Raw genomic sequence first — 12,983 nt, 5'->3', positions numbered from 1 at the left:
ATATGTTATACAGAGGTGGGCAAAAGTAGGTGTATAGTTGTGACTACGCAAAGCAGTGAGTTAATAAAACTATTGTAATAATCATAACCTGAATACCTTTTCCATATGAACAACTATAAACCTACTTTTGCCCACCCCGTATACAAACATGTCATGTAATGATGGTGTTTTGGTACATAACCAGGATGTGGCTTTTTACATCATTTTTTTCAGCCAGGGTTGTTAGGGCCTAGCTTATTCATTCTATTTCATATTAAAACTTTTCTGTTCTCATTGTTAATTTTTTAATTTTTAATTTTTTATTGATTTGAGAGAGCTAGACAGAGACAGAGAGAAAGATCAATTTGTTGATCCATTTATTTATGCATTTACTGGATCTTGTATGTGCCCTGGCCAGGGATATACCTTATTATATTGGCATGATGCTCTGATCAACTGAGCTACCTGGCCAGGGCCTCTATTCTTTTTTTTAAGTGAGAGGGAAGGAAACAGAGAGGCAGACTCCTGCATGCGTCCTGACTAGGATCTACCTGGCAACCCTCATCTAGGGCTGATGCTCAAATTAACTGAGCTATTTTTAGTGCCTGAGGCCAATCCGGCTTGGACCAACCAAGCTATCCTCAGTGCCCAGGACCACACTCAAACCAATTGAGCCACTGGTGATGGGAGAGGAAGTGAGAGAGAAGGGGGAGAAGGAGGGAAAAAGAAGCAGATGGTTGCTTATTATGTGTGTTCTGACTAGGAATTGAACCTGGCATTGCCACATGCTGGGCAGACACTCTATCCACTGAGCCAACTGGCCAGGGCCTCATCTCATTCTTTTAAAAATCGATTTTTTTCCTCTATGAAAAGTAGGTTAAGTTCATTAACTCCATCCTCAGTGTCTCGAATCCTCTTTTAGAACTTAGGGCACAGATTCCAGCCCTTTCTTCTCTGGCATATTTCACTCCCCTTTCTACTTTGAATAATCAAATATTAGTTTCAGCATTTTACAGTTTCATTTAAATGAAGACATCAAGTAGAGAGCTGTTCGCCAGTGTAGGTGGTTGATATCAGAGCGCGTCTGGTCCACCTGTTCACATGGCTGTGGCAATGGAGAAGGCCAAGGCCAATAGCGATTTTACACTTAAAGTCCACTCTCTCTGGCACTGGGCACAAAGTACTCTAATGAGAGTGTCAAACAGGCCCAGGAAAATTCTACCCTCATGTCTAAACCACCAACTCCAGATGGTGGTTTTTCTTTATAGTCAAAATTGCAATATTTTAAAATATTTTTTATTTTGAAAATGCTTATATACAGTCATCACAGCTAACATTTACAATTAGAGTTCAAAACAAAAACCCAATCAAATAGAAAAAAAGCCCAAACACACCCTTCCTGTCCTTTGATTTATCAGATTTATGACAGAAGCCACTGCCTTCACCTAAGGATATAAACAGGGTTAGCAAGCGGTCCTTGCTTACCAGACTTTCTGAAACTCGGAGCAACTAGGACAACAAAAGAAACTTCCGTTTCTTTGTGTTCTTCCTCCTGTTTGGAATACTCCTACTATGTAGGTCTTTAAACTAGATGACATGTTAAAGTCCCAGGGAACTTTAAAATACTGATACCTGGGCCCATCCCTTGGGATTTTGATTTAATTGTTCTATGGTGGGCCTGGCCACACATGTTTCTAAAGGTCCAGGGGATTCTGATGGGCAGCCAGGGCTAAGAACCTTCCTCTATGTCTCCTCAGCCTTCCCCATCAATCGTTTACCTCCTATTACATCATAGACCTTTCTCTCTTCTGCACACCTGCCATGCTTGAAGCCAGTATGGATTTTCCATATTATCTCACACAGATCACAAGACCCTTCAGAGGCAAAACCATCTCCTAGTCATTTTCTTTTACTTTCCTGGTGCCAAACACATAGATAGTAATATTAGACACTATTTATACAGCATCTACTATGCCGTTCTATATTAATGAGGGTAGCATTAGTATGCAATATTGCAAGTGAGGAAACTGAACCCTTCACAGAGGTTAAGTAACTTGTCCTAAATTATACACCTAATAATTGACAGTTATACTTCACCCTGATCCATCTGACTCCAAGTTCTGTCCTCTTGCAAAACAACAAATTATCATTGATTAAGTTTTAAATAACTTTGTGCCAAGTTAACATTTAAAAAAGTTAAACAACTATTTGTATCAGCATGTAGAGTTGTTGAAACAGTGGTTATATAAACAAAGGTAGGAGAAACAAAAGTCAAAAGGCACTCAGTCTTACTTTTCAATTGTCTCAAATAATACTATGAACAGTCTATGGCTCGTCCTTTTAAAAAAGTTTTTTAAAAGCTGCTTCAGGTTAAGAGTCTTTAGATGATAAACTACTTACATGCCTTGCCAGAAATGAATCTTGCTGAATTTGTCCCGTTACCTTTCTATGAAATGAAATAATTCTTTTAAGGGAAAGGGAAATCACCATGTAAGTTAACTTCTGTTGGAGGAACCTTCATTAGGGAAGATGACTCAAGGGAAACAACAGTCACTTCATTCTGATATTACAACATGACAAGCAGGTAAACATCAGGGTGATTTCCTAAGTGAGCCATGCTTTTTCTTTTTTTAAAATGGGAATCGAATTCAGGCCCCTTGGCCTCCCTCCCTGCTTGCTCTTAAGTCAATTAACAAGAAGGAACAGGGGCAGCAGGCTGTGCTGGCGCTGGAGTAGAGACCTGGGGAAAGACAGAAAACTAAACTGGAATAATGAGGAGTAACAGATTTTAAAGGCTATTCATTTGCAAACGGGTTAAGGAATGATCTATGACAGTCAGGAACACATGATTCTTGTATAGTTAAAGATTTTTGCTACTTCTTTGGTATCTTCTGTTAGAAGATGGATCATGAAGTCACATGTTAATTCCACTACCCAGCTAATGAAGTAATTCATCAAAATTTACCTCCGTCAAAACCTACTACTGATGGAGTAGCAGAACTACAAAAGGAACACTTGCAGACACTAAGCAATTGTTTTCTTTGAGACTTTAAATTTAAAAAAGGATTTGTCCTGAAGAAATTTGCTGGCCTGCAGAGAAAGGGTTAAAGCCTGTGAGTGAAACTTCCTTAAAACCTCTTATTACTTATGTCCACACTTTTTCTCAAGACAGCACTGCAGAAAGCAGCAGTCTTAATTTACGAAGAAGCAAAGCACCAAACCCCATCTTCTTACCTTGTTTAAGATGTAACAGTGTATCCAGTCACATTTTAACTGAATTCTGCACATTTTGGAGTAAAATTTTAGTCAGAAACTTACTAGATTTTGGAGGTTTCAATAAAATATGTATTAGCATCAAATTAAAACAAAAAACATTTCTAATTTATCTTGGTTCAAAGTTTATCTCATATATCTGAAAGCATGAACATTATGCAAATGATGTACTTTTATTATCATCTATAATTTTGCAACAGACAGAAAAAGTACCAATTAAAACAGCAGTCTAGCAAGCCACCGAAGTCATCAAAAGATTTTTTCAGAGAAATGTCATCACAAGTTACCTCTTGCAGTACAAGGTGCTATACAATTTTTAGTAGTGCTATTTTATCCATGACACAACATACAAATTATCCTACTGGAATAACCACCAATCATTCTGGTCAACATACCTCTAAAAGATACACAGTTACACGGCGTGTAAATTGTTACAGGAGGCAAAATGGCGGCTACCGGAAACTGAGTGGAAGGTTACAAAATTTCTAAGAGCAGAAGTGGTTTTGAAGTAGTAAGTGAGCAATAAAAAAAGAACCTAACCTCTGCAAGATAACCGCCAGAGCAAGCAAAAAAGTGCACGGCTGTGCTTGAGGAAGTGAGTTCAGTGGACGCTGGAGCTCTCTCAGAGAGGAAGTGAAACTCACTTCTGGTTTTGTAAACCATCTCATTTAAGTCAGATTCATCCTACTTAGCACATGTCTGGCATTTATTCTGCAAATAAATAACACATATATGCACGCTTAACAATTGGTGTTAAAAATGTAGGTAACCTTCAAATTAAGGTTGTTGTTTTTTCTTTAATATCGCAGGGTTTTTTTTTTCCCCAATTACAGTTTACTTTCAATATTATTTTGTATTTGTTTCAGGTGCACAGTAAGAGTGATCAGATAATCAGATACTTTTCAAAGTGTCCCCTCATACTTCCAGTACCCACCTGTTACTATACACAGGGGAGGCATGTTTTTAAAGTAAGAGTTTGAACTGTCTGATTTCAATTATATAAAATTCCAGGTAAGGCAACATTATGATGACAGAAATGGTTTCCCAGGGCTGGGGCTGGGGTGTTGGGAGAGGAGGCAGACGGAAAAGGGCCACGACGGGTTGTTTTAGGGTAGAAACTGTTCTCTGCCTTAACTGAGTAGAAGTTAAATAACTACAAATAGGCCAAACTCATCTAAAATGTGTAAATTCTATTGTATGTAAATTATACTTCCAAGAAAATGATTTGTAAAAATTAAGGTTTGTAACTTGGCTTTTCAGGTTTTGTAAAACACTTTTTCCCCCAATGAAAACATGTTATTGATAGTAAGGTTCCAGGCTAATTCTTTCCCTCCCTAAAATATGAATCATAATTTGGGTGAACTCAAGTAGCACGGAAATCCACCGAGTCCAGGGACTTCGGAACCACAACCCTTGGAGGTCCATTTTGTATCCTAAGCCCTAGTTGAGGGAGGAAGAGTGGGAAATTGAAGTTAAAAATTAGGCACAAAGCTAGAAACCGGTGGCCGAGGTGTAAGGCAGCCGCAGGGCGATCAGAGAAGAGCCAGGAAGCGTCTGCTGGGCACTTCTGCCCTTGACCCTTCTCTAAGCACACCTGTAATTCATACTTACTAGTTGAAGAGAGGGGAAGCCAGAGGTACTTATGCTTTGTCGATGGTACTGGCCAAGGTTTGGTGGGAGGGTGAACTGTTTCCTTAATTCCGCTGAAGAATACCTTGGGTTAAAATAGAAAAATCTAAATGAAATGATTATTTTTAAAAATCATCACCATAATAGACACAATCTTTGATGTCATGTTACAAAATTTCTGCTCTGGCTGAACAGTGGGCAGAACTGACTTGAACATTCACAGTGGCCTGTGGGTGGACTTTGGCGTGATAATATATCCCCTGGAGAAGTTCACAGAGGCCAGGACCCTGGCCTCTGCCCCCGTGCCGGAGGGATGATAGCATGAGGAGGAAGAGCTTGAAACCCCGGGAAAAGGTCCAGGGCACTCCTCCCAGGCCATTCAGAGGCACTGTCTCTATAATGAGAACATCTAGCTCTGACCAGAGTCCTAAATCCTTAGCTGCCATTTGAATGCAGCCATTCTCCTTTCTGCCAGTTAATCCCTCCTGATTGGCTGCCCGCTATAGCAGAAAATCCCACGGAACTGTTATTTGAACACTTCTAGCTCCCTTAGGCACCTTGGTGCTGCCTGGAAGTCCAAGGGCAGCATTTTTTCCAAACTGCTCCTAGTGTAAAGATTCCTGAGTCACCCATACTGACACTGCTGGGCACTCAGTCAGCTCCCTGGTAGCTGGATGGAGCCCAGGAAAATAGTTCTCTAGTGCCCATGCTCACCTGCTGGCATGAGCCTGCTCACCAGTGAGATGTCGGCTTCTGAGCTGACATCAGGTTGACATTCGGGCACTCATTTGTTCATTATTTGTCTGAAACTCAGCACACATGTTCTCGGGAAATTGGTTGTTGTTGGTGGCTCCTGAGGCCAGCTTACAAATGTGTAAACCACAATGAGGCCACTGTAGAAGCTAACAGAGATTACTGAGGATCACATGAGATCATGTATTTGAAACATGCTGTGTTTCAAATAGGAATATATAAATCTTAAATTGTTTCATTTTAAAATAGAGTATTAAATATTATAAATAAACTTATACTTTCTCCACTGTAATATGTGCTAGGGCATAAGTACTAGCACAGGCTTCTGACATCACTAGTGAAGTTCCTGACAAGGTCTTTTTGACTCCCGACCTTGACAATGTGGTACATCCAGAGAGGCAGGACACACGCCTGTGGCATCCATTCTCCCACCTCAAGAGCACTTCAGTTTCCTTTCAGGATCTGCACACTTCTGTTGTACATTGTTTAGTCCTGGTCACAACTACAAATCAAAGGGGCGGGCACACAATCCACCCCAGGACAATGATCTCTCCTTCCCAGTATTCTGAACGATGGATCGGTACAAGAATGGAAGAAAATGGCCGGAGCACACTCACGGTAGTGGTGGCCCCTTATATCCCGATGTGAGGATATGTGAAAGCAGCCCATATTCACGGTACTCTTTTAACTTCCTGAAGCATGCTATTTATTTTTATAAAAGTATAAAAAACATACTAATATAAGAAGTATGTATTCTAGTATCCATCAAGGATGTGCAAATCAAAGCCACAAGGAGATGCTACTTCACAACTACTAGGATGGCTATAACAAAAAGATGGGCAATAACAAGTGTTGGTGATGATATGGAGAAACTGAAGCACTCATACATTGTGGATGAGAATGCACATTGGTGTAGCTGCTTTGGAAACCAGTGGGGCCGGTGCTCAAAAAGTTAAACAGTATTCCTGTATACCCAGCGCTCTTAGGTATATAACCAAGAGATCTAAAAACATACTCCCACACAAAAACTTATACATGAATGTCCATAGCTTCATTATTCATGATAGTCAGAAAGTGGAAACAACCCATCATTTTATGAATGGATAAACAAAATGTGGACTATCATACAATGGAGTATTATTCAGCAATAAAAAAGGAAAGAAATACTGATATATTCTACAACACGGGTGAACCCTAAAAACAGTATGTTAAGGGAAAGAAGCTAAACCAAAAGAACACACGTTGTATGATTCCTTATAGGACATGTCCAGAACGAGAGCTCGCTGCCTAAGTCTGGGAGTACTGGAGGCGAATGGAGAGGGACTGCTGATGGGAAAGGGCTTTCTTCTGGGGGGATTTAAAATGTTCTCAAACTGACTGGTGAATGGATGCCAACTCGGTGACGATACTAAAGTCCACTGAATTGTGTGGTATGTAAATTATTTTCAAATAAAGCAGATAGATAGGTATAGACAGATATAGATATAAATGTGTCTGTGTGTGTAAGTATTCTATAGAGACAAGAGTGAAGGCAAGAATTGCCAAATTTAGCATGACAGCCCGGAATGGAGAAAAAGGTGCAGCTTTTGATCCCAAGTGCTCAATACGTTGATTTTCATTACAAGTTGGACAGTCACCAATTTCTAAAAAAAAAAAAAAAAAAAAAAAAAAAATCAACAGATTAAGCCACTGTCTAAAACTCAAGGCCCATCTTCTATAAACAATTGTATCTTATGTTTGGCACCACAGGTACCCAAGCCAGCATGGCAGCCATTAATTTGCTTACTTAAGAAGATGACCAGGGGCCCTAACCGGTTGGCTCAGCGGTGGAGCGTCGGCCTGGCATGCGGGGGACCCGGGTTCGGTTCCTGGCCAGGGCACATGGGAGAGACACCCATTTGCTTCTCCACCCCCCTCCCTCCTTCCTCTCTGTCTCTCTCTTCCCCTCCCGCAGCCGAGGCTCCATTGGAGCAGAGATGGCCCGGGCGCTGGGGATGGCTCCTTGGCCTCTGCCCCAGGCGCTAGAGTGGCTCTGGTCTTGGCAGAGCGACGCCCCGGAGGGGCAGAGCATCGCCCCCTGGTGGGCAGAGCGTCGCTCCTGGTGGGCGTGCCGGGTGGATCCCGGTTGGGCACATGCGGGAGTCTGTCTGGCTGTCTCTCCCCATTTCCAGCTTCAGAAAAATGCAAGGGAAAGGAGAAAAAAAAAAAAAAAAAAGACCAGAGTCACAGAATGCTGAGACAACCAAGCAAAGGTCCTTTTTCATTTCCGAGTTAACTTTTCACAGACGAGACTGACTGCTCCTGTTACTTCTGTCTCCAGGCCTCTACCCCCTCCCAAGACCTCTAAAGTAGCACATTTTAGTTTCCTGGTCATTCTAAAGTCCTTCCTGTCATAGACCAGAGGGGTCCACCTGAAACGGGGATACCTGAAAATGTTTAGGAAAGGAAGTGACATTGTGTGAGAATATAAAAAATGGGTTAGGTTCTTGTGTTCATTTTGAAGCAAAATCTGTCATACTATGCCAAAGCCCCGATACTTTTTTCATCATGAAATTGTAATGATCCTGCTCTCCAGTCTTTCTTAAACAGATTCAGCTGGCATTTTTGTCGCAGCCCTTCTTCACACAAGTTTCTTATTCAGATCCATAGAACTGATCTTTCCCGGCATGTTGAGTCTGACCCAGTACCTACGGATCCTATTTCCTGTCTCTAAAGAATCAGTTCTACAACGGGCAACTACATCTGTCCCTTCAAAACTGTATGGAAACGAGCTCTTTGTCCTCAGAATGGAAATAATTAATTATCCTATGTAGAAAATAATTGGTTTGGATCACTTAAAGAACTTTATAAGAAAATATTTCTGGAGAGGACCTATATTCAAACTAGCTATAATAGGCTGGAATGATAAAACTACATGCTGGTTAAGCTGTGAGAAAACCAGCATGCCGCACACCCCTGTGGGTTCTATATTGGTTCGTTGTGTCTGGAGAGCAATACTGTAATATGCAATAAGAACTAGAAAACTGTCATTATTCTTTCATCTAATTATTTCACTTTGGAGAATATACTCCATGGAATTCATACAAACAAAAATATAATTTGAGCAGAAATGCATATGAGAACTCTGCATATGATAGCAAATATTTGAAAATAACCAGACCATCCAACACTTGGCAGAACACTTAGTTAATAACAGTATAAAATAGATTAAATATGATTTTACCATTTAAAATAAAAAATGTGAATTAGGTTGACCCATAGAAACATACACACAAAATAAGTTATAAGTAAAAAGTACCATGTGGAACTGAATACAAATACCTTCTAATTCATGTGTAAATATTTCACAAGGATGAGAAATCTTTTTGATAGTTATATAAAGGCAGTTTAGTATCTACCCCAGTCAGCTCTTTCTCCTATAAAGCTGCCTAAGCTCATCATTAAAAAAGAATGATGCATATATATATAAAGTCAGATGCAGGCATAAGTGCACTACTTGAGATTTTTCAAAAATCATGTAAATATCAGATATTAAGTTTACTGATATGAAACTTCATTCTCAAAAGACCACCTAGCATCCCAGTATCTAAACAAACCCTCTTCCCTGCACCAACCCCAGGAAAGCGGGAAGCCTGCCTACACATGTAAGAGAACTCAGCCAGGGTGAGAGCTCACCTCAGCTTAGTGTCCAGGCAGGCATTGCATACAGGGTTTATTTCCTCTGCATTTAAGTCTCAGACCGAATTCAACATGTCTAACAATTTTCATGATGCTAGATTTAATTTGTGGTAATATTTCCTTGATGAACTAAGATACCCTTCTTCTAACCACTCAAATGCTGTGTAAATGCATTATCTTGATTTCTATAAATTTAACTGAAAAGGAGCCTTGGAGTTTGTTTAAAATGTTGGTACCGCCTGACCTGTGGTGGCGCAGTGGATAAAGCGTCAACCTGGAATGCTGAGGTCACCGGTTCGAAACCCTGGGCTTGCCCAGTCAAGGCACATATGGGAATTGATGCTTCCTGCTCCTCCCCCCTTCTCTCCCCCTTCTCTCTCTCTCTCTCTTTCTCCCCCCTTCTCTAAAATGAATAAATAAAATCTTAAAAAAAAAAGAAAATTTATTAAAAAAAAATTTATAAAATGTTGGTACCCATACTAGGAGTCAGAATTGTGGAAGGGGGTGGGTAGCAAAGCTCAGTGTTTACTCAGATGGACAGATAATTGAGATATACACAGTTGGGACTAAGTACCAGTGGAACTAATGAAGAGCAGAGCTTGCTAAGTGTGGCCTATGGACTATTTGCATCAAATAATCAGCTGCTTAATAAAAATGCAGATTCCTCAACTTCACTCCAGTCCTGAATCAGCATCTCTACCATGTGGCCTGGAAATTTTATTTTAAACCATCAACTCCAGGTGATTTTATCTCAAATGAAGCATAACATTCACTCTGCAAGACTATGAGAGAGTGGTTGGTTCATTCATTCATTCATTCATTCATTCATTCATTCATAAAACATAGAGGGCACATAAAATGCTAGGCTCTTTGCCAAATGTTAGGGATTAAAGTCCAAGAAGATACTATAGCTGCTCCTGGAAGTTAGTCTAGTGCAGGGGTCGGGAACCTTTTTGGCTGAGAGAGCCATGAACACCACATATTTTAAAATGTAATTCCATGAGAGCCATACAATGACCTGTGTACATTATGCATTATCCAATAAAAATTTGATGTTGTCCCGGAGGACAGCTGTGATTGGCTCCAGCCACCCGCAACCATGAACATGAGCGGTAGGAAATGAATGGATTGTAATACATGAGAATGTTTTATATTTTTAACGTTATTATTTTTTTTATTAAAGATTTGTCTGCGAGCCAGATGCAGCCATCAGAAGAGCCACATCTAGCTCGCGAGCCATAGGTTCCCGACCCCTGCTCTACTGGGTGGAAAGGAGGAAGACAGATGGATAATTAAATACATAATTATAATATAATATAATAAGTATTATAATGCAGGATTGTGCACAGTGTCTTAAGAACAAAGAGAAGGATGTTACTAATTCAACCCCAAAATGACTAGGAGGCTTCTGGGATAAGAGGACTTTTGAACCATATTTTGAAAAAATAAATAAAAAGAGTAAGATCAGGTTTGATGAAAAAGAAGACAATACATTTCAAGTATTTTTTAAACATTTCATAACATCTAGACATTAGCTTTTCATATTCCTACCTCAACGATTTTAACCATCAGGCTGCCCTGTTTCTTTATAAAGCAGATATAGCTAGAAGAGCGAAGAAAAAGGTGAATTAGTCCTGATCTCTGCCATTTGCCAGGTGTTTGAGTTCAAGTACATTAGTTAACCAGGCTGGGTCTTAGTTTCATTACATGTAACACGAAGGGGCCAGGCTATATGATCTCCTGGGCACCCTGCCAGCCCTGACTGGCAAAGATACTCAAGAATCTCTAGGCGGAACAATCAGCACAGTGATCTACCCCAGCAGCTGTGCTAGGAAACCAAACAGCTCCGGAAGGCTTCGCTCTGGCTTTCATCCCTGAAAGAAAATCCTCTCACTATGCTGCTATGGCCAGCAGCCAAAATGGTTGGAGGATTTTAAAACTGATTGAAGGAAAAACCTTGTCTATAAGCATTTAAAGAAGTTTAGGGTTTTCCTGAATCTGACATGTTTTAAACAATAGGGAAAGGGGTAGAATAAAGAATAGCAAACATGTATTTTACATTTAGTAACTAATTCCTGACTGTAAAACTCTCAGTAAATACAAAGTATAAAGTACACAGCTGGTAATAAATAATAACTATGGACATTTGTGGGTGGCAATCGTGGCCACAAACATATGGTAAAATTGAACCTAATAAAATAGTCATTGCTCAGGACTAGAAATGATTTATACCAAGTAAGCAATAAAAGAATATCCTGCCCCAAACTTCCTAAATTATAAGGTTAGGGCACTGTAATATTAAAAAAAAAAATTACAGGATTTGAATTTTGTTATATATAGAAAAACTAGCTCTGAATGATATAAATAAGACAGGGCTGGATCTCAGTGTACGGTGTGAATAAGGTCCCAAAACACAGGGCTGGCTCTAGAGCAGTGGAGGGGATTCAACCAGTTCACACCAGTTCAGCAGAACCGATAACTACTGTAGTGTGTTGTTGAGTTCAGTGAATCGGTTGGTAAAATGACACTTGCAATCAAGGTTCTCTCAAAGGTGGGAGCCTGAGCAGCCACCCAATGTGGAAATCACAAATTTACATTCCTTACTCTTCTTTTAATGTTCATCTGTGCAACAGCGTATGCTAAGCACCCATAGTAATTAATGTTCATTCTGTCCATAGGTGAAAAAAATTGCAAGTGAGGATGCCAATGAAGAAGCAATATGGAAATATCTTAAATAATAGTTTTATTGGTTTTTATCAGGTATTTAATATTTTTCATTAATGCTTTAAAACATTTTCTTATAACATAATCTAGTTTTGTGTACCTCTTTTATTGTTCTTATTTAATTATTAAATGCATTAAATAATAAACTACTTTTTGGTATTTTTTTTTTATACTTAAAACAGTCATTAGGGCAGAGAACCAGTTGTTAAATGATATGAATCCCACCACTGCTCCAGAGTGAGTAGTTCCTGGACCACACAGAATGATCTCAGGCTGTTTCTGAGGTATATGTCCTCTGAAACTTTTAGTAAAGTACACCTTTAAATTATAAGGCTACAAAATGAATTTCTATAGCAAATTTTATATGTATATGATATATATATATAATATGATATAATATATATTATATATCTATTTACATATATATATTTCTATCCTTACATACGCATACATGCATTCGTGTTTTGAGCAATGAAGTCTTGAGTGAATTCCTCAGAAGTTTGCTCACCTGAGTCTTCATAATAGGTATTTAAGGTTTAGAGTTTCTCCCATTTTCCATCTCTTCTCAGATATGTCATAAATGTACAACTTCTGTAAAGAAGATTCAACAGGTGGAAACATGACTGCAAAGATACATTTTCTCCTTATTAACAAGCTGGAGAATTTATGTTTCTTCCTTGCATGGGAGTCCCAAATCCCTTTCACTTGGAAAATTCCTCTGACTGCAGAAGAACATTTATTAGATGAATTACGTGTTTGAGGGTTACCACAGCAAGTCTAGGGAAGGGTCACTCAGTGTCCTCAGTGTCTCTCTCAGGCATCCCTTTCTCCAGAACTTATTTATCACCCTCTAAGTTAGGTCCTCTCCTGACAGAAGCACCACCGACTGATGAGGCAGCATAGTCATCTAAAAGAACACCTGTAAATATTGAATGCTTTTTTTTTGT

At 39.5% G+C, this 12,983-nt stretch overlaps 1 protein-coding gene across 3 annotated transcripts in view; it reads right to left on the bottom strand.

The window, feature by feature from the left end:
* DOCK8 (dedicator of cytokinesis 8) overlaps positions 1 to 12,983 on the bottom strand; it is a 251,996-nt gene that overhangs the window by 194,584 nt on the left and 44,429 nt on the right. For 2 of the 3 annotated variants that reach the window (XM_066257142.1, XM_066257143.1), the window contains exon 2: positions 4,864 to 4,966. In XM_066257142.1, the coding sequence (XP_066113239.1) occupies positions 4,864 to 4,966 (103 nt within the window). Of the gene's footprint in view, positions 1 to 3,647; positions 3,692 to 4,863; positions 4,967 to 12,983 lie in introns of those variants that run through there. The other variant, XM_066257144.1, reaches the window with a different exon arrangement.

Source organism: Saccopteryx bilineata, chromosome 2 (genome assembly GCF_036850765.1).
Source record: "Saccopteryx bilineata isolate mSacBil1 chromosome 2, mSacBil1_pri_phased_curated, whole genome shotgun sequence".
Classification (NCBI taxonomy): domain Eukaryota; kingdom Metazoa; phylum Chordata; class Mammalia; order Chiroptera; family Emballonuridae; genus Saccopteryx; species Saccopteryx bilineata.
The sequence above is the reverse complement of the archived record's forward strand: the minus strand, read 5'-3'. Positions and strand labels throughout refer to the sequence as shown.